We start from the raw sequence: 22902 nt of genomic DNA, 5'->3' as shown, positions 1-22902 counted from the left end.
ATTGTTGGTGGGGTTTGGTTTTGTTTTTTAAATTTGCTTGGTGTTTTTGAAGTTCACTTTAGTAGTTTTAAATGGCTGACTTACCCTAATTCTATAAAGAAAAACATCACAATGACTGCATAATTAATCAACATAGGGTTCTTTTAAGAGGAGAAAGTCTGAATAAAATCTAGACTTACCAGTCTCCAGATTGGACAGAAATTCATTGAAAACAAAGTAATAGTACTTCCTTAAATAAATAAATCAATAACTAAAAATCCACAGCACCACCCTCTGAAGAATCATGGATACCTTTTATCTACTCTGAAACCTCCTCGATAGTTTTTTGGATTTTTTTTTTTTTTGGAAAGCGTTACATGGTTCTAAGACCATAAGTAAAACATACAAGATTGTTTGATTTTAATATCCATTTCTACTACTGCCCTTCAAAATGATTACTAGATCGAGATAGCTCTCCACTGAAGAAGTGCATGCTAATCTTCACCTAGGAGGACTGAGAATGCTGGGGGCAGGGGAACTGCATGGCAGAAAGGAACAAGATAGTTGCATAAGGGAGGCTATATCTCAAGCAAGAGACGGAAAAAAACAGCTGCAAGGACAAAACAGCCATCCAAGTCATGGAAAGAAAAGCTTTTGAAGAGCCAGAGAAACCTATGGTCATACAAAAAGCAGAGTAATTGAAGCAAAGCAGGGATCCAGGCCATAAGTGCATGGAGTTCTGTTTTAGCTATCTAGTATGCCATGTCTTGTAATTAGTAGAAATTTGGTTTTTGGGACAGCAAAAACTTCCAGGAGCTCACTGTAATGAAAGGTCTAGAAGGATCTCAGCAGTTTCGCCCACTGGTGTTCAGTAGCACTGAAACTCTAGAGCTTCATAAAAGCATAACATTTACAAGGGATGGGAAATCACTTTGTTGCAACACTGCAAGGGTGCGCCTACATCTTTGAGAAAACTCACTTGGCACCACAGCAGCTGGTTGAAAATTCATCACTAAAGATTCTCTACCCCAGCAATGCCTCATTCCTACAGATCACCCAAACAACATGTAATTCATTCACTGTTCTTATGCTTATATACTTAGGTATATGAGTCAAGAGACTCTCCTCAGCCCTAATTCCCTCAGCCAGCACTTTAACAAGATGGGAAGTTTCAGAAAAAGGACAGAAAGGGAACAGGGCAAAAAAAAAACTGACATCATCAGACAAAACCTAGATACAGACAAGGGCTGTAGAGAATACAGCAATGCAAAAGGCTAGATAAAACAACAGAGCAAAAGGGGGAAGGACGCATTAAACAGAAGACTGAGGAAAGCACAGGACAAGAATTGGAAACATACTAGACCCAAACAACTATCTTTATTTAAACAAGAAATGCAATTTCTTGTGAAGCAAGTGATCTCTCATGTCCTCCAGAGTGCTTGGTCCAAGCGGTACAGAAGGTCATTCATTACCTCAGCTAGAAGTCCTAGTGACATCTACCACTTCAAACTCAGCTAGCAACACAAAATGCAAAGGCAAGCATTTCAAAATCAAAAGTTCTTCTTTAAAACCCTACTGCTTCTTCAAACTGCTTTAAACAGAAAGCTATTTCACTGTACCTAGAGTGAAATACAGTGAGAAAAAGAATCTACTCTTGAGAACTCAAAGAAGTAAATAACTGAAGCAAGCAGAAGACCAGAGCAAGAAATGTCATCAGAACTGTTTTAAGCTTCAATTCTCCATCTCAAAAATGGCACATCGTAAACACAAAGATACACAGAATTGAAATCTACTTTCAGCTAAGATTAAAAGACAATACATACAGAACCATCCCTTAAATGCCAGACACCAAACTGAAGGAAGCACAGGGCTGCAGATAGCTCATGAGGAACACTAATATTCCTTTTTTTTCCCCCATATTGTGACACTGAGACACAGCAAACCAAGAGAATAGAATGCATTTCAAAAGCACCATCATTAAAAACAATTCCACAAATAATTGCATATAAAAATTTATTGTCAATATATATACTTTTTAAACACAAGGCTTGAAATACATACAACCTAGGCTGCTAATCTCAATGTTTAAGCAGAGCTTTCCAGAACATAGGTGATATTACAGACAAAGGTTGTACCACGTTTATTCCCCTTGGACTGAACAGGATTAATAACCACATGCATACAAGAGCAATAAAAATCACGGCTGCAGATGCTCTCCGAAAGATATCTAATGAAAAGGTACAAGTTCAGAACAAATTTATAGAATCCAACAGCCCTTAACTATGGACAAAGTTCAAAAATCCAGGCCTAGCTCTCATGATAGCTACACTTACAGAATAGATCTATGCAAGAACATCGCCAGTTTTACTTTGAGTTCATATCTGTAATTATTATCTAGTATAAAATGAAATAATAATAAAATACAAAAATCACTCATTGATGGTTTCCAAGTGAAGTAAGATGGAACGAACAAATTTGTAAGAGTAAGCACACGTAAGAGCATTTTCTGTACTTGAGAGCCAAAGACTGACAGCAAGTGTTGTTAGTTTATTGTTCACTGAACTAAAACCCATTTGATTTCCTCATATAGTCCATGACCCAGTTACTTGTGCGTAAGCCTTGTGTTACAGAATTTGTCTCAATTAAGTTCGTAGGATTACTCATACCATAGTATATACAGGGAATGTTTTGAATATGCTTAAGTGTCTTATTAAACTGTATTTTAAGGGTCTTCAGAAAGAAAAACTGCAACAGAAAATAATACATCAGAAGCATATTTTAGCTTAATTAGATGGCACTTTTCCAGTGAAATAGCTATACACTAAAATATTGCAAACTATTTTGATTTAAGATTTTGGCACACAACATTCTCACAGTACAAGAGTGTACTGTTCCTCCATGGGAAGGTCTTTAAGCTACAGTGATATAACCAAAATCATTTATATGCTCAAGACAGATAAACAATATTTTCTATTTTTAAAGTGCAGATTTTCATTTACAGTGTAAATGACAACATTCCGAAGTAAGCATCCCCACACAACAACCTATTTCATTCATTAGTCATTTTTATGTTACTCCAGTGCACTATTTTTAGGATACTAAACAGACACAGAACAACTTAGAGTAGCGAAATTGTATACACTTTCTTAAAAATAGAAGTTTTTGTTTCAATCAGTCACTAAGATAAGCACTTCAGTTAGCAAAATGCTAGAACCACGATTACTACAACCTATTTCTAAACCTTAACCTTAGAGTGCAAATCATATAACTATTTTATCCTGATATTAAAAAGTGCAGAAAAGGTAGTTTTAGAGTGGGAAAACGTTAGCTAAAGTTGTAATTTTTAGGCTTTGATGCTTATTTTAGGTTAATTAAATCCACAGTTTTGGCAAGACACACAGGTTTTTAAAAGAAAGTGTTTATGGCTGTTAATGTCAAAGGAAGACCTCAGATACTTTAGCTTTAGTTTCTGTAAAATATTTTCATGTTGCTTCTAATCAATTTTAGGCGTAAGATTGCATACCAAAGGTCAAACCCGACAAATCCAGTTATTATCAAGATAGTGTTTGTGGTTTCTTCAACTGCAGTGATGCTTGCTTCACCAGCTTCTGTTGTTTTCTTGTTGCCTGGGCTTCCACAATGGCAGAACAAATGTTCTGTAAAAGAATATATTGAAAGTACAAAGATTAAAGTTTGCCACCTACAGCAAAACCTACACATGCACTGGCTAGTTTATGTGCCTTAAGTTAAATACACAGCTTCTGACTCACCTACATAATATTCAACACAGAAAAAGCTTCAGTGATGTTGTCAATCTGCTCAGATTTTTCAAGTAGCCGCATTAATGATTTTATTCATACTTAGCTAGATAAACCTTCCTCAGGCAGCACCACAATGCAAGGGCTGCGATCTTAAATAGATAAGCAAGTGCCTTTTCCAATACTATACACTCTGAAGGCTTTCAAAGTCAGGCCGTTTAAAGGTCCAGCACTATACTAGCCCAAAAACCAGGAACTACAACCTGTACTAACATAAAAGCACTGTAAAATACCAGTTAACATTTAAATAGCCATTTTGCATTATATGTAATATTTGTTAACACCAACGAAAGGATGTGTTCCCTCTCTTTTTGATTAATTTCCAAGGCCTCTCAAATAAATAGAATCAAAGGCATCTCAAATAAATATAGTAGAATCAATAAATATAAATAGAACCAAAGGCCTCTCAAATAGATATATACTGACCAAGTATATATCCCAATGTAGTAGATGTCCTAACTAGCACGTTTCATCCCGTTCCTTTCATTATATATTGTTTCTAGTGAAAATTTAAATACCAAAAGAACAAGGGTATTTTGAAAAAAAAAGTTCATATCAGATCAAATTTAACAGTATTTTCTCTTCTAAAAATACATAAAATACTGAGAGCCTACACCTAAAAAGTTTCAGTCTGAGGTGATAGGGCTATGAAAAGAACTATGTTCGGGCCAACCAACCAACAGATTTTCATTATCATTATCTGTAAATGTAACAGAATCATTCGTGATAATGAAAGGAAGATATAAATGCCCATGCTTTTGTCAAGGTTTACAATGAAAAGCGCTCACAATAAACTGGATAGATAGTTGCAATCCACTGAAGGATACATTAGAAGAGAAGCAAATAATAAGGATACAATTAGAAACAACTTAGCTGAACAAAGCAGTGCAACAACCCAAAAAAACAGGTCCAATAGTTAGAAAAATTCGTTTCACAACTACCTAACATTAAACTTATGTTATGCATAAGACATATCCATAATATTAACATTATGATATACCTCCAGTCAAAGAAAATTAATGTCACTGCCACACCCCCTCCCGCCCCCAAGGCATTTACGCAAGTACTAGGGTAGTTTGGATGGTCAGCCTCATTTTACCTGAATAACTCTGGCATTAAGAGAAAACTTAAGTGTTGGAAATGCTTGTGAGGGCAGTTTTACTCCTGATTTCAGTAAGACAAACTGATTTATGTAACAATGAATATGAGAAGAAAGAGTAAGTTAAGCTGGGTGGACAGACAACATGCATCAGAGTATACTTGAAGCATTTCAAACATTTATGGATTGCTGGTAACTCATGGAGACTGGGGAAAGATTCAGAAGACTAAAAAACAAACAAACAAAACCCGTGTTATTTTTATAGGGGACAGAAAGAACAAGGAAGCTACAGATAAACTTAAGTTGATCTTGCAGACATTTGTTTCATGTTTTTGTCACTAAGAGCTTCACAGAAGTCTTAAAAGAAATGATAATTATCTGTGAAGCACACTTTTTTGTGGCCTCCTGTCAAATTAGGAGAGTTTTCTAAGTGGGATCTATGCAAAGAAAGGAGATGTAAAATTAAGAGTAATGCTAATGAACTCATGCTACTGAAATCCACAAAAGGTAAGCGCTAGTGTTCCACTTGAAGACAAATTTATTAACACACACAAGCCAGTGTAACAGCAGAGAAATATGTAAATAAACAGTAAAAATTTTTAAAAGAGAATGAAACAAAAAAGTAATTTATTTCTCTGGTGTTGCCTACATTTTTGTAGTTGCTGTTTGTTTGTGTTGAAAGGATTTACACTAGCGAACCAGCTGCATGATTTGGAACACATGCCAAAAGAGAAGCCTAAAAAAAACTCTTCAGACAGGAGATGGTGAAGGAATAGTAATATACACTGTTCCAGTATGTAAAGAAGTACCTTCAAATGATAGCAACTTTTTTGTTCCCTGTCTAGCCTGCGCTTTTAGATGGCTTGATCAATTTCATAGGAGGAATTTGGGCATATTCTAGTTTTGAGTTGCCATTTACTCAAGCTACTGTTTCACATGTGCTTACAAGATGCTGTGGAATTACTTTACTCCACTGTGGGGACTGGGAAGAATTCATTGTCTCTTATAATCTGACACAGAACTACAAGATATACAGTTACCCAGGTAGATTTTTCTGTTGTTTAAGTACCGTGGAATTTATGTAAACTGTTAGTTTAGCTTGTGTGAGTTAGCTAGGAAACCCAGCCATACATAAAACAAAAACACTCAAAAATCAACCTCTCCAATATCAACATGAGCAAACATTTGGAAATAAACAGGAGAAAATGGGCAGAGAGTGAGAAGGGGGGAAGGAGTCTGTCATTCATTTCACACAGAGGTACACTTGCTGGGTTAATTCAGTCATCTTGAAATAATGAGGAGGTGGCATAATTCAGAGGTATGTTGACTCCTAGAGACTAGAATGAACTCAACCTAGCTCATTAATTATTTGAACTATTTTCTATTAATGAGTTATAATACACAAAGCATAAGACGATACCAGCTTTAACGTTAACTTGTCATCGCATTTACTCTCTTGAATGCTTCAGACTATCTTACCTCATTTTCCTGGTCAAACTCATTTTCAACAACAAATTAAACAGTCCCCAGACATAGCACACTATTCTGTAACTAGTCTGTGAATGTTACTGTTTTTTTAAACGTGCTGAGCTTCAACAACTACTAACAATATCATAAGGAGAAAGAAAACAGAAGAAAGAAGATACCTTTGCTGTAGATTCATCCTGAAGTTGAATTGCCTTTACGCATTCATGACCTACACTGTCCTTCCTGTGGAACATCCTTTGATCCTGTTGCAGAGGGGAACAAAAATGTAGTTCAGGTGACTCATAAAACAAGAATGCAGAACCTGATACTTAAATGGCTTGAATGTCAACTTCAGTTTAGATTTCCGCATGGTCTCTGTCCAACCCATCCATAGTTCCAAAAAATACAAAGCAACTCCTACCTCATAGCTCCAACGTCAGCAGTTAGAACCCTTAAGCAAACTCTAAGCATCTTTGGATTACTAAATAAGTAGTGTTAAATGAAATAAATTAATTTAAAAAAAAAAAAGCTTTTCTTACCAAAACAGTTATTTTTAAAACACTTCCTTCATAGGTGGGACAGCATGCGAAGTCTTCAAATAAGTAATCCCACTCTGTAGTTAAGTGACCTAAGATTTCAACCTCCTTTACATATATCACTCTCCTGTTCAGAAGAAAAACAAGTCAATACAGTTTCTCCATGGGACTAGAACTTTGTTAGAAAATGAAATGAAATCCAGAAATATGCTCAAGAAGGCATTTTCTATGTGGATCAAAACTACCAATTCAGTAGCAGTAGAACAATATTTCTTTAATATACACACTGAGATGATAACTTTGTCCTTAGGACTCGTAGTGGTCTGTTATCACACGGTATGCACAGGGCAAGTTAAGTCAAAACTCACCCATCTCTCCAAATCCAAACATTTTTCTAGAATTGGATACTACAGGGTCATCAGTTAATTCAAATCTCTTCCACAATGCCAGCCTCTACCGTTTCAGGGCAGCCAGCAAACTGAATACTAACTATATATTGAAACAAGTGCAAAGTAGAAATGGATCATCTGGCAGTCCTAATTACATGTTACATTTGCTAACTAGCAATCCCTCTAACATTTCAAAACTCCAACGTTAGCTGTCACACTAGGTTCAAAACAAGGGGCAATTCTGAATGGAATTAAACTAGAACTTTTAAACATGCCCTTATCCCAATTGGGATAAGAACAGAAATGCACATTTAGCTGAAGCTGCAAAAAACTAAACCACCCAACTATTATAAAAAGACATAAGTACTTATCTTAAAAACACTGTTCTGGTGCAACATGAATTATGAAGTGTGCTAGTTGTTATAAAACAAATTTAAGTGGAATGTCTTTCAGAGTCTCATTATGGGTTAGACCACCTCATACATGCAGGCAAGGGGCAGAAATTGGTGACATCTGGGATACGGAGAAGAAACTATGGGCACCTTCTTGTTATCTAAACATATTTACAAAGTTTTGAGTCCTCAAACTGCATCCGAGACTAGTAACAACTTACATTCTAAATACTGCCTGATGGGTTTAATATTTATGTTCATACTTGAACAAGAAAAGCTAAGACTTCACTTAGAGTATCCTTTAATTAAGAAGACTGTACACATGCATTAGAAAAACATAGTTTTGACTACAGACACTTAACACAAACTAATTTGAAACATCAGAAACAGAAAAAGGAGTATTTCCCTCCACTATTATGAAACGGTCATTGACCTCAGCGTCAATTAAAATAGCTTCCTGAACTAGCATCTTGTATCAACATCATTGATCGTCATCTTACATTTTCCATAAAGGAAACAAATTATAAAATGAAGAGAACCAATAAGGAAAGTAAATATGCAGACAATAGCTACCGCTTTAGACTAGCCAGATGCCTGATCATGAAGCTGAAATGAAGAGAAGCCCTTAGGAGGCCTTCAAAGCTAAATACCTATTGGTAACAATAAGGTTTGCCCTTCTGCCTCTTGGAAGTGCACAGTGATATCGGTAGGTTTCTTTTTCCAGCTTTCTGATGTGCAATTTCTGGAACAGAAAATGAAAACATTTAGACCGTAAAAACAGAAGTCAAAGTGGTGCTTTCAATTCAAAAGCCTTTTTAAATGTCACCTAGTTGAACTGGTTCTTTAAAAGCAGGCTAATCAGTGTTCTCACTCCTGAAGTTGAGTCAGTGAAAGGTCTGCTCCCGTCCCCTCAAAAGGGAGAACATGACATTGCAGTGCCATTAGGCTATTCACCTAGCTTGAATTTTCTTTTTGTGCTAATTGTTTAGTAATTCCTATTTATTTACTATATCCTATGCTGCAGACTTGAATCAAGAGTGAAAATCCTGTGGCAATACCTTTTGCGATACAACACATGGCCCAGACTTATAGAAATATACAACCAAGTTACACTCAATACACCTCAAGGGTCATGCTTCTAAAGCATTGAAAAGACATGCTTATTCGATATCACAAGTATGTAAGGAAGGTATATGAAAGTGTAGATCAAGCTACTCATCCTCGCTTTCTGTTAGTCAGCTATAACAAATGATAAACCATGAACAGAGGTTTAAAAACGCTTCCAAACAAAACAATAAAGTGCTTTCCAGCTATTTTTAGGCTCTTCAACAATTTTTCACTAAGTATTTTTCTAATTTTTTATTCTGTATATGCTATTTAACTGAAGAACAGTACTTTCTAGAACATCATCAGGTTTACAGTATCCCATCAACTGTCTGTAACTGGAGGCCCCAAAACTAGTCCAATGATCTTCAAAGTAAAAATGACCTTTGGTTTTCAGTTTACTTCTGTTATTGAGGAATTCAGCCACTGTGTAAAAGTAAATCTCTCAAGTTGTTTCTGACAAACTCGTGAGAACATACTTGAAATGAAGGAGGAAGGAGAAAATAAAATCAGTATATTTTTAGTTATTCCCTGTAAAAATTCATTTCCTTCTTAATTTCCATAGCTGAATCTATGACTTGATTCCACATTTATCTGTCTATGGTCAACCATGCAGGCTAAAAACTCCATATAGATCAAGTAACCAAAACGGAAGGACCTGATGTCAATCCAGCTTACAACAAAATCAATTAAAGAAGCTTCAACATTTACTTATATTTGCATTTTATTTTTGTATATTTACAGGTTTAACAAATGTTTTAAAGCATCATCATACATTGCAACAAAACCTAAAAAACACCTTTAAGCTCAAAGGTGGATTCATGTTCTACAGATTAAATCAACAGCACGTTTTCCTGGATTTGATCCCTAGGCATGTGATACTTTAAAAATCATTTTAATTCAGAAATTTCCAACAACCAAAAATATAGAGTCCCCATCTTCTATGAAAAAATATCACTTTCTGACTATCTTATAAGTTTCTGATGCTGTAAAATAAACATGAAAGGGAAAAATGCCACAAAAGACTGCTTATCTCAAAGTCTTTGCATCTCTTCAAATCACAGAAAGACAGCAGTATATCAATAAAAGAATATCAACTCACATTTTATAACCAAAGCATAGCCGATGCAGGTATATAAATAAATACAAATAAAGAAATACAAAAAATATCACCATCAAGACTGCAATTCAAAGGTTGAAACCCATATTCTGAATCTTTTTGTTGGATAAGCAAGAAGTGAGAAATAACCACGTACTTAAATAGAAATTTATTCATAAGGTTATTTCTCTATTTAAACTCCAAGCTTTGGTGATGAAGTCTGGTTTTGTAACTTCAGAAACCATCCTGCTAGTACTTTTAAATTTTATACATAATACTTTATTAAAGTAAGAATTTCCGTGGAGCTCTCTGCCTAAGCAATGCAGTATTTGTCAGAGCTGCATCAATACTCCTGATACAAATTCAGTGTGCTATGGCAGTGTGTTTTGTAAAAAGGGGGTTAGGGCACTTGATGCAAATTACTTCATGATCTGAGAACATTGTTAAAATTCAAGCATCTTTATAAGAAGCTTTTATTTTGATGAAAATATTACAGCACTTTGAAGAAGTTTAGTTCATTTTCCCCATGGAAAAGTCATGAATTTAATGATGTATAACATATAAAAGCAAGGTGGTTGGAAAAGAAGGGATATTGAAACAACATTTTAATCACCAAGGGAAAGTCACCTTTAATTTGATAGAAATGACCAACTGTAAATGTACCTGAGCTGAGCTATTAGTATGGCTAAAGCAGCAGGCTAGAAGCAGAGCTTTCTGAGATGAGTTTCAATTGATTACTCAATTTAATACGGCAGAAGTCACTGGCCAAATCAGAGATGATACACAATCAAGATAAAACGCAGAAGTACTTAGGGGTGGTAAGAATGTTATTTGGAATGATTTTAACTGCTTAGGCAGGAAAATAATCTTTAGGTCAGTATTTGTATGGCTGACAGCAAGCATCCAGAAGCCTTGCATGCAAGAGAATACAGGAATTAAGAATCCAGACTGGTTTATGTTAAAATTCTCCATTTCTAAATAATTCTTATTATGAATTTTATTCTTCAGCTTCTTTTACAGGGGAAGAGGGATGGCATACTGTTAATATGAGAGATTAGAGAGTGGGAATTATGGTCAAACTACATGTAATATTAGGTCAAAACAGGAATCAAAAATATACAGAACTAGCATCTATAAATCGACTTACTGACAATGAAATTTCCAAGTGTGTATAAACTATCCTTCTCGTAAATTATCTTATTCCTGTCAGACACTGTCCATCTTGTTTTGAAATTATATTACAAAACAAAAACTTCCCAACACTAAGCTGTAGTATAAAAATCAAAATTGGTTAAAAATAAAAGCTGTTTTCAGAAAGTTGACTTCTGAAAAGAAGAAACTATTTATATTACTGATATAATTTATGCCAAAAAAAAATACAAATATTAGATGTGCAGGAAATGCATAATATCCAATTTGCAGTGCTAATTGTGCTACATCTTCCTTTTTGATAGATGGAAAAAATACAGTGCAACCAACCAGGAAGTGCAGCATTACTGAAAAATATCCCAAGCAAGACCTAAGAATAATAGAAGTTAAAGACAGAAAATTCTCATTACATGAAGCAATTTGTTTTGCTCAATATATGACACTGAGGATTTCACTTAAATAGGTAAAATAATTTTCCTACATTTTTTAAACTACTTTAAATGAAAAAAAGCTCACTATTGAACAGCAAATTCTAGAAAGGCATTAGCAGAGATGTGTCTGCTTGAAGTTTTATTTGTGTACGATAAGCAATTAATTGGCTCCCAAGACAACTTGTTCAGTGTAGTTTGTTATTTCTGAGGTGTTGTGTTAGAAATGAAATCTATGGCATCACTTGATTAGAAATATGTTTTAATATAAATTCATGTTAGCAGTATAGTACATATTCTTGTTAACAGTTGACATGTAAGTATGTTAAACAGAAAAGCCCTAAGATTCTGTGAATGAAAGCAGAGTCAACTGAGCTGGATATAATTTTTTTTAACTGACAAAATTTCAAATAGAAGCAGGAGTAGTGTTTACTTGAAGTCATAAGGGTTCATTAAATGTTTAAGTGGCAGGGCTATGGCATATTACAGAAATAAAAAGAAAAGTTTTGTTAGAGTCCTTTTGGAAACAACATTTCCATATAATCTTGAAAATGTAAGCAAACGTTTTCACAGAAGAAAATTCTATTCCGTATCACTACTGTAAATTTAGTGCACATATGAAACATCGCTCTCTCCCTTCATCCACAGCCCTAGTTTTAAGAGAAAGAGAACGCTAACAGATGAATGAACTCAATATCTACCCTACCATGATTTTTTCCCCAAGAGTCTTTATTATCTGACATTCATAACGAGGTAAGTATGAAACAGATATAAAAGAGAAAAAACAACCTCTCTCTCATCTTTCTCACTTATCTAACCTTACCTTAGATATTCAAGTTTCTTTTTTTGTTTGTTTTCTAGCCTGGACAACATGAAACACTATCTGCTACACAGGAAAGACATGAATGGTGGGGAGAGGACATGTTAAATGCAATCATGCCCTTAATCTAAATAATTAAGGCAGATAAAAGACCATAAAGGAAATCAAGAGGAAACATGGAAAATGTTTACTCCTTTATTCCAGTTCTTGCTGCGTAAGCCAGGAGAGAAAGAAAAAGAAGAGAAATATTAGAAATAGACTGGGAAATAAGGATTAAAAAATGAACATCAAGAAGGAAGCAGCAATTATGCAAGTTTTAGTTTTAAAATCATTAATGAGGAAAGTAATGTTACTTTAACTTCTTAGCAAAAGATAAAGATTTTCAGTTTTTAAGAAAGTGAAAGTTGAAATGCAATTCAACTGGATTCTGATTACTTAGGACTTAAAACCAGCAGTTACTCAACCTCCATATGTTATCCACATCCAGATGTGGAAGCAGGCTAATACGTTTACATAATGCCTGTAGCTATGACACGTTAGCACTAAGAACAACGTAATAAATACCAAAAGGTGGTATTATGAGAACTCATGCAGTTTTTTGAACTGCTGGTACCACCCAAACACCACAGGAATTTCAGTAATTCTATTACATGCCAATTAATTCAAGCCCTATTCATCCTATTTAAGAGTTGCTTAGTTTATGAAGAAGACTTAGTGGTACTAGGTTGTTTTTTCAAGCTAAACATTTGACCTGAGTGTCAAATGCATTTTTTCTTAATATTTCCACATATTTCAAAGCATTCTTAATCCCATCTCCCTTCAGAGCAGCTTTTTTTTCTCCCTAATTTCTATAATCTTTTAAGGAAACCTGTAGATTAGAGTACTTAAACTATAATGTAAGTCATACCTCAAATAAATCATAACCCTCAGCTTCCACCCTGTCATACGGCCGGATAATGCCATCTTCGTGAATGAGACGTGGAGGGCGAAGATTAGATACTTCTTCTGTTGACTCTGCCACCCTGCCAGAGACAATGGAACAATATTCTCATAAGATTACTATATATTTGAGTTTCACCAGTTACTGTTAACTGAATTTCAAATGGGCAAATTTTCTCCCGGAATTTCAGTGGTTGATTTTTTACAGTAAGTTTAAATGACATTTAAACATTTGCATTCTGCAGTACATAAATTACCTCAGAAGTAAGGTTTAAACATGATCCTTTAATTATGTTTTCATAAGGGATGGTAGCGAAAGGATAAAATGGGCTAGTTACTGTTTATGTGAACTGTAACACTACAAGATGTATTCTGAAGCAACAATTTCCAGAGATTATCATAAAATACATTCATTACCAGCTGCTAGGTAACTCTCAGTCCTATATAATCCTACTGCAAATCATCTTTAACAAATTTCTGTCACTACTGGACCATTTCAGCACCTAGTTTATAACATATGGAGAATTCTTCAAAATTTCCCCTTGACGTTTTACCTTTGAATTCCCTGGAAGGTACTGCTTGCCATATCTACAATGCCACCTGTTGGGCGGGCTACCACTCCTACAAGCCCCTTTCCAATTCCTTTAAAGAATCCAGCTGCACCTTCCTTTTTAGCCCCTTTAAAAGAAACAGGAAAAAAAAAATGATATTTTTAATTATGTGCCAGAACCCAGTAACCACAGAATTCAACTACTACTACTCTGAACTGCATTAGAATCATTTTGTCTTGAAAACAGCCCGTAGAAATTGATTATGTATAGTTTGCATACTAAAAAGCTCTACAAAGAAGTCACGCATTCCACAGGAGCACTCAAAAATCAAACCATCTATTCAAGAGCATTGTCCAAACTATTTTTGAACTCTTGCCGGCTTGGTGCCATAACCACTCCCTGGGGAGCTTGTTCCAGTGCTCGACCACCCTCTCAGTGAAGAGCTTTTTCCTAACACCCAGCCTGAACCTCCCCTGACGCAGCTCCATGCCCTTCCCTCAGGTCCTGTTGCTGTCACCAAAGAGAAGAGATCAGCACCTGCCCCTCCGCTCCCCTCATGAGGGAGCTGCAGGCCGCCATGACACCTTCCCTCAGTCTCCTCTTCTCTGGGCAGAACAAACCAAGTGACCTCAGCTGCTCCTCATATGCCTTCCTCTCTAGACCTTCAACCATCTTTGCTGCCCTCCTTTGCATGCTCTCTAGTAGTTTTACATTCTTCTAATCTTATGACAGCCAAAACTGTATGTGGTAATCTAGGTGAGGCCACACCAGCACAGAGAGGAGAGGGACAATCACTTCCCTTGACCAGTTAGCAATGCTGTGTTTGGTGAACCCCAGGAAATGACTGGCCCTTTTGGCTGCCAGGTCACTCTGTTGACTCATAGTCAACTTACCATGAACCAAAACCTCTACATTCCTTTCTGTGGGGCTGCTCTCCAAGCTCTCATCCTCCAGATGGTACATATATCCACGGTAGCCCCATCACTCGTACAGAATCTTCTTAATTTAGTGTCATCTGCAAACCTACTTAAAGTGTACTCAAGTCCTGTGTCCAGACCACTTACAGAAACATTGAAGAGAACTGGCCCTAAAATGGAGCCCTGGGGAACCCCAACAGCATCTGGTTGCCAGCCTGACACAACCCCATTTGTTACAATCCTTTGAGCCCAAATCATCACCCAAACTAGATCCTTCTTCTCACACATTTAGCCCTGACTGGGGATCACCAGTTTTTATAGGTCAATAATAACAATAAAATAATCCAAAGGCTCAAAATTGCACGTGCATAACAGAAGTTAATTATTTCTACTTCAAAACTCCATGTTTCTGGTAATACTTAGCTATGGAAGAGCTAAGAGTGTTTAGAAAGCCCATGTTTTCATCCACTAGTGAGTTAAGTACTGCACCTCATATTATCTACCAACAACATAAAAAACACAAGTGAAATACAGCACAACAATTAACTTCCAGTATTTAAATCACTTAGGTGTGAACTATGAAGTATTGTTTTCTTGGGTGTTTTTCATCATCTATCATACTGATGAAGTGACAGCCTTAACCAAAATTCATACTGCTCTCAGGCACTAAACCAAAAATTTTTTTATTAATATTTCCCCAGCCTCTGGAGTCCCCTCAAAATAAACTATAGTGATAAGACATCTGTTATCTTCAATAAATGTATTATTTTAGTTGTTCGTTATTTCTGTAGTATCCAGAATCTACTAGCTCAACATCTGATATACATGTGCCATGAACATTGTACGATATTGTAGGGAGAAAATGTCACAGAATCATAGAATCATTTAGGTTGGAAAGACCTTCAAGACTGAGTCCAACCATCAAACTGACCTACTGAGTCCCATTACTAAACCCATGTCCCCATGTCGTAACATCCAAAGCTTTTTCAATTAGTGCTTCTTAAAATTACTATTTTTTTTCCAAAGAATCGCAGAATCATTTTTAGTATCTTTGTTCTATTCTATTTAAAAAATAAACTGGGTACTACAGCAAGCCTTACAAAATATATCAAAAAGACAATCATTCCCTAATTCATATAAAGAGTGAAAAGGTGGTAAGCAAATAACAGCTAGAAGTGTATCTGAGTAAAACACTGCATAAGGTTATATTTGAATTAGAAAATGCTTTACCCTATGCTTTACCACCACCACACTTAGACTGATATTGCTTAAAATTAATAAATCCTAAAATATGAAAGAAATCTTTACACAGTGCAGTGCAACCTTAGCACTTACCTTCTACAGGTTTAGTGATTATGCCTGTCACACCCCCAACAACACCCTAGAACAAAGAAGATAATTAAGTTCCTGCTTAGAAATAGGAATGCTATGGTTTAACTAGGCAACCAATTTTGTCATCTTTCATTTTAAAACTTAATAATGCAGTTCAATATCAGGAAGAAAAACATTTCTTTTTTACTTCAGATCCATAAGGAAATGATAGCAGAGGGGAAAAAAGGAAACTTTCCCATTTTTAGACCCTATCCTCAAATCCCTGTGCTGGTCAAAAGAACTACATTACCTCAAACCCTAACGCTGATAAACGATATTGAGGATACTGAGTCTCCTATACACTGACTTCCTGTTTTTGTTTTCTGTTTAGCTTGTGAACTGATAAAGCCAAATAAGACATAATCAATCTCACATGCAAGGATTACAACATGTTGGCACATAATACACTCAACTTCAAATTCATACCCGCAACAAGCCTTTTCCTCCTTTGGCCAGGCTGTCACCAAAGTCTTTTGGCTGACGACCCATTTCCTCCCTCCGTTTCTGCTGATATTCTTTATCCATAGTAATGGCAGCTAAGCCTTTCCCAACAGAGCCAGTGATCCTAGACACCACCCCCGCTGCACCACCTGATGGAACAGATCACAAAGTAAATTTAATAGCAGAAAACACACAACAAACCACAAGGCTCACAGATTTCATTTTGTATTGAATTTAGGTATTACTAATTTACACAGACTGACTACCATGTTGATCATGAGAAGAAATTGGCCTGAAATTCATAAACTTAGTAAAAGGTGACTCTTGAATCAGCTCAGTATATATTACATATCATATTGGATGGCATCTGACTTTTTGTAATAGCTGCAACACATAGCTGAATAAAAAACTAAATGAACTGTAACAAGAACTGGTCCTCAGTACATTTCTCAGGCTTTTCCAGATATTTTGGGACCATTATAATTTCTTTTTTCATCCACAGCATGTTACAAATTCAGTTAAACTTACCAAGTTTCTCAGTTTGCTTCCTAATTCTACAAAACAGATTTAGATGCTCTCAAGTAAGTTAGACATGAATGGTCTGTAATTCTTGTCAAAAAATTACCATGTAGATATTTTCAGAAACAACTTTCCTTCCCAAATAAGAAAAACAAATGTTATCCATGAGTTAACCTATTTTATTAAAAGAGTATTTTACCCACTATATTAAATATTACCCACTATACATTACGACTTACCCACTGTGTGTCCAAGAAGACTTCTAACACCAATTACAAAGCCCTCAGCAAATTCTTCAGGTCCTTGAACAGCACCCTGGTAACAAAACTTATTATGAATAAAAGAAAACTATTTCAAGAAAGCACTAGCAATTCCTTTAAACTGACGAGAATGAAATCATTTGAATATGGCATTTCTCTTATGTCAACATAAAAAAAATATATTGCTTTCTTAACAGCGGAGAGTACAGTGACACAAAAATCTACAATCCTACTTGTATATTCCATCAGCCTACTATTCATAGATGTTTGAATAATCACAAGGTCATACCTGGAAAGGCTCATAAAAGAAAGCTTCAACTCCCTCAGACAAGCCTCTGATTAAGCCAAATGGGTTTCCAAGAACATCTAACCCAAGTACAAGAACATACATTTGTTTCAGGAACTAAATAAAAACAAAAACAACAAAAATCAACAAAAAATGAAAAAAACAAGAACAGCTTAATTGGTTGTTACACAGTTCAATGTTAGAATTCAAGGCTCGTAAATTTTTTTGACTGACTACCCAAGCAGGGTGTTACAGCACTCAAGTGTTTCTACTACAATCAAGACTGGCTTAGGCAAAAGATACAGTGTATCCACAGATAAACTACAGAATACTGTTGTGAAAAAATGTGTAGACAGAATACAAAAGCAATTAAATCAAAATTCTTAAATAAATTTTCAGGAGGATTTTGTATTTACATTTCAGTCATGTGCCATCAGATTCCTACTTCAGTACCATAAACTTTAAAAAAAAATTAGTAGCCGTTATAGTTATTCACCTTTTCTTTCCTATTTTCCTCATTCTATAATATAGTTACTCAAAATTTGTCACAAAGGCTTGACTAAAACTTACTTGTTCACTATAATGTCTAACAACTCTCTTCATCAGTTGGTCTCTCTTGTAGAACTGGTATTTAATTTGAAAGAAAGCAAGTCTGAAAGACAAGTATTGTGCATTATTTAACGACACTCTTCCTCACTTCCTTTCTTTTAAATGGTCTATTTTTTCCTTCAGGTAATCCTGAAGCCACATTCCCTGGAAAAGGAGCACAAACAACATCTTCCCCTCCGTTCCTAAAAGGCTTTACCCATTTATACTAGTGTCAGTCAGCAAAGTTTAACACAGACCTATTTATTAACATTTACTCTAGGTTTTTTTTTTTCCAAAATATTGAAATAATTTGAAAAATCTTTATTAGCTTACTTGAAAATAAGATCATCCACATCTGTTAGAGTAGCTCCAATACTTTTTAACAATAAATTCAGAGAATGGATGGCTATCATTTCTTGACCCTTATCTGATGCTTCTCCACCAGAAGCCAGAGACAGGCTCAAATGCAACTGTAAAGAAACAATCAGTTAAACAAACAAACCAATGCTGAAACAGTGTCAAGTGTATATTTTATTCCCTTTGAAGAAATGTACAATTTGAATAAACATGCTTGAACTCACAATGGTATTGCTTTGATAATGTATGCATTTATATGTATTTTCATATAGAGAAGTGCCAAATTGTCCTACAAAAATAACTTTATGTTTACATGTGCAAATATAATAGAAGCAAATAAAAAAAGCAGCCCCCTCCTAAATTTAACAGACAACATGTCTGTTAAATATATTCAGATTTTATATAGCTTTTTTCAATGTTATCTCCATTGACTCCTCCCACTAAGCAACAGTTAAGTACTGTTTGTACTCAGACTACTAGTAAGTTTTCCAATGAGGTATTAAGTTCCAGAGAACATAAAAAAATCCCAATTCCAAAGACAGTATGAAGAACTCAATTACCCAAAAGGTGAGGAATTAAGAAGTCATTTATAGTCTTTTATTAACTCAAATTATCTCTGTTACATACCTTAATTGGAGAAATATGAAAAAGCTCAAAGAAGCTCAGCATTGACAAGTCTGTTAAGGAAGACTCCATTAGTTCGGTGTTAAGTGCATCTATGTCTTGCTGAATTAATTTAGACTTTTAATACAGAAAAAAAGAAAATGGAACAGAAGGTTATTTCATCAACATACATAACAGCACAAATAATATACAAATATGTACATGTTATACATATATATATAGAGAGAGAGAGAGAGTGTAAAAACCAGGAGAACGCATACTCATATCCAGATATAATAAAATCGCTAGCAACTAAAGGGCCAGCACCTCCAAAACTGGGAATGGACTAACTACTTTTTTATAAGAAATTGTAACTACACTAACTCTCTTCTTCAAATGTGTAAATGGAGAGGTGAGGGAGAAGAAACAATTTCTGAAAGACTTTTCAGTTTTTGGATTGTTGTTTTGTTTTGTTTTTTTATAGAGTACTTGATATGCCCTTCAATTCCTCAATCACTAAAGGTGCCATTTCCATATTAATTTAGAAATATTAGTAAAATAACACACTTTGTGAGTTTATTTCGTTTTCTGTATTTCCTTGCCAAATCTGAATTTTAGACAGTACATCTGAAGGTAACATTTCTTAGAAAAAGAAGCTTGTGAGAATGACTCCTATGCACACTAGCGTCAAATGCAAGATGTGATTATTCTGAATACTATCTGAATAAAAGACTTAAGTCAAAGCCATGAAAATCACTGTCTTCTGCTCCCTAAAGACAAAAAGCAGAAGACACTGTGAACACATAGATGAATCAGTTAGAAGACCACTATACCCTACGCTTATTTCATCTACCACCTGTAACGCTTTCTAGCTACAGCTCAAACAACTGTGTCAAACAATTAACGAAACAAGAACAAAATAGTTATACATAATGCAGTATCAGTTACTCAAACTTGTCCATTTAAAATACTCAACCCCAAATGTTCAACAGAAATCTCCATGTTTCACTAAGAATTATCTTTAAAAGTCCCTTTACTCGCTGTTCTCAAATGCAATATTCACTGAAATATTCAGAGAAATCACGTAGGTCCATAAGGATCTATTGTGCCAAAAATTGGTTTCTCCCATACATTACCCTTTGCCTTTCAGCTTCTGGATCTGTAGATGGAGTGAAAAGTTCATTAAGTGCTCCTAAAAAGCCTTGATCAATTTTCAGTGCCATTTCCTGAATAAGAACCATGAAGTATCTAAAACAGAAATAGGAACAGTGTGTATTTGTACACATTTGAATACCACATGTTTTTTATAAGTTTCGCTACGCAATATTGCATAGTAATACTGTCTACAGTATTTACTGTATATTTATAGTTAGGAGAGCTTGCCAGCCACATGAAACTATGTGTTGCTTTACTGTAGATTATTCATATCTTAATGCTTTCAAAATTTACCTTAAAAATATTAACCATCACCAATTACCTATTATATTTATAATTCTGTATGCTCCATTGGTATCACTTTAACAGCATATGTATTCCTCTTAGTCAACTGCCTTTCTCCAGAAGGCGTATTATTGAGTATTTATTTTATTAAAATTCAACATCCTCAAACATTTTATCAATATAAGCTAGGCAGAAAAACTTGCATTAGTAACCATCAGTATACTTTCATCTCACTTCATAGTGCAAGAACTCAAATGAAGACACAGACATATTAAGTACACAACATACATTTCACAGTAAAACACAGTCTTGAGCTACATTAGAGACTGTATGAGCTGTCTATTGTTAGAGCACCAAAAAAAACCAGCACTATAAAGCAAACAGGCAGACATGCACCTCCGATGCTGTAGTAGAAGGTGCATTATCCCAATTACTTCAGAACTTTTGTACGAGTTTTCTTAACCAGGCCAGTCCTTACTTTCTAAAAGTAAGTTTATTTTAGAATGATGCTTTTTCACTAGAGACATTTAAAACTCAATTCAAGTCACGAGTTGTTTGGATAAGACGATTTGACCTTTAAAATAGGGTTCACTTCTAAAAAGGTTTAAAATCTCTAAGGTATTACTACACACTGCTAAACTCACTTGAATTGCAGAACTTTGCTGTATTCGTTGAATCTAGTGATGACACTGATGTCAATGAATGGTTTTGGTTCTGAATTGAAAAAAAAAATATATGTAAGTATATATAAAAAAAATTGCCAAGCTACTACCTTCAATATTGAATAAGGATGGTATCATTAATGGCTTTTATTTACCTGAATCCAACGCAATTGACTTGGGAGGGGCCACCGGGTGAAACACAACAGGAAACATCGATCCTGGTAACTGATTATCAACCTAAATTATTGCATAATTACAGCCATGTTTTAATGACACAATAATCAAAGACCATTTTAATCAAAAACCACTGCAGTTTTAGAAGGCCTGAGATTTTTTTTATTTTTTTAAATAAACTGTGGTCAAGAAGAATGTCATTCACATTTTGGGGAAGGAGAAAAAGCGAGAAAGATTTTGCTGAAATTATTTCAAGATGTTACTTGTTTACTTGTAAAAAGTCAGATGGTTGAGGGATGCTTATAGAGTTTCATGCTCAAAGCTTCATTTAGAGGGTCTGAAACTGATGGTATACGTTGACTCAGTGAAAAAAGTCAACAGTGAAAAGTAGCGCACCTTAATTCACTGTTCAGCTCTGATACACTGATATATTACTGGATACTGGTTCTGAGCATTTAGATTTCTACTATCTACTTTCCAGTAGACAGATTGCTTTTCTACACTAAGAGGTTTGAATCTGTAGGTACACTACCTAGAACATGGTGTTACATGATAATACACAATCTATGGTCAATACATTTTGAAAAAGGTTCTTGTTTTTTCCTTCTTCTAAAAACAGCAAAAAATATGTTTTTCATTATAGCACCATGCTTTACAGTAACCCACACTTTTGTGTAATTTTTTCCATACGAAATGAAATCATGAAATGCGCTACTTTCCCACGAATGAGTATTCATAGCATTTTTACTACCCTGACATCAGAGAGCAAAGAACCACATACATAAGATTCGGAGATGCCTCTTCATGCACATAAGTTAATAAAATAAAAATCTCAAGTTTTTAGTATGTAGAACATGATGAAAGATGTTACCTGCAACCAATATAGTTGAGCTCGTAAGCTTCTTTGGTGAGGTGACTGTTTGAATTCAACCTGAATTCCTGACAGGAAACTACGTCGGATGCTACATCTAACTGGGAGACGCATTTCCATTGGAACTTTACTAAAATTCACCTGGTAATAATAAGAACACAGAGGTGATGTATCATTTAATTAAGCTTTAGGGTAAAGAAATACACATAATTAATTACTGAAATAACTCTCATCAAGTATTCACACAGAAAGGAAAGAAAATCACAAGTTAGTTTGAGAAGCACGTTACATTGCAACTTCAGTTGTTCAAATCAAGTACCTCAAGTACCAAGTGTCATAATAACTAATTCACGAGTTATCTCACACTGGTATAATTAGAGATGTTTACATGCAGCTCTGTTCCCAGTTGATGTTTCTAACCTGATCCCGAAACATGATCTGTCACTTACTAATAAAACTATGGAAAATAGTTCAACATTGCCTCAGTATTACCTCAAAACAAGATATTCCATACAGAATATGAAAACTATTCCAACAAAGTTTGCTGTTCATATTGTGTTTCTCTTAATAGGTCATCTATCCTTAACTAGCAACACATAAGTCTGTTTTCACTGTTGTTCAGGTACTGCAGTCATTTAAATAC

General features: G+C 35.1%; 1 protein-coding gene across 4 annotated transcripts in view; it reads right to left on the bottom strand.

The window, feature by feature from the left end:
- Positions 1-1978: 1978 nt before the first annotated feature.
- VPS13C (vacuolar protein sorting 13 homolog C) overlaps positions 1979-22902 on the bottom strand; it is an 88874-nt gene continuing 67950 nt past the window's right edge. For 3 of the 4 annotated variants that reach the window (XM_083850948.1, XM_083850947.1, XM_083850949.1), the window contains 17 exons: positions 22260-22400; positions 21370-21451; positions 21197-21266; positions 20249-20360; positions 19137-19250; positions 18486-18622; positions 18135-18216; positions 17568-17681; positions 17258-17333; positions 16485-16648; positions 16023-16068; positions 13774-13897; positions 13188-13302; positions 8331-8422; positions 6903-7026; positions 6543-6626; positions 1979-3635 (listed from right to left, as the gene is read on the bottom strand). In XM_083850948.1, the coding sequence (XP_083707074.1) occupies positions 3534-3635; positions 6543-6626; positions 6903-7026; positions 8331-8422; positions 13188-13302; positions 13774-13897; positions 16023-16068; positions 16485-16648; positions 17258-17333; positions 17568-17681; positions 18135-18216; positions 18486-18622; positions 19137-19250; positions 20249-20360; positions 21197-21266; positions 21370-21451; positions 22260-22400 (1779 nt within the window). In that variant the 3' untranslated portion in view covers positions 1979-3533. The other variant, XM_083850950.1, reaches the window with a different exon arrangement.

This window comes from Anser anser (genome assembly GCF_964211835.1).
Source record: "Anser anser genome assembly, chromosome: 10".
Classification (NCBI taxonomy): Eukaryota; Metazoa; Chordata; class Aves; order Anseriformes; family Anatidae; genus Anser; species Anser anser.
The sequence above is the reverse complement of the archived record's forward strand: the minus strand, read 5'-3'. Positions and strand labels throughout refer to the sequence as shown.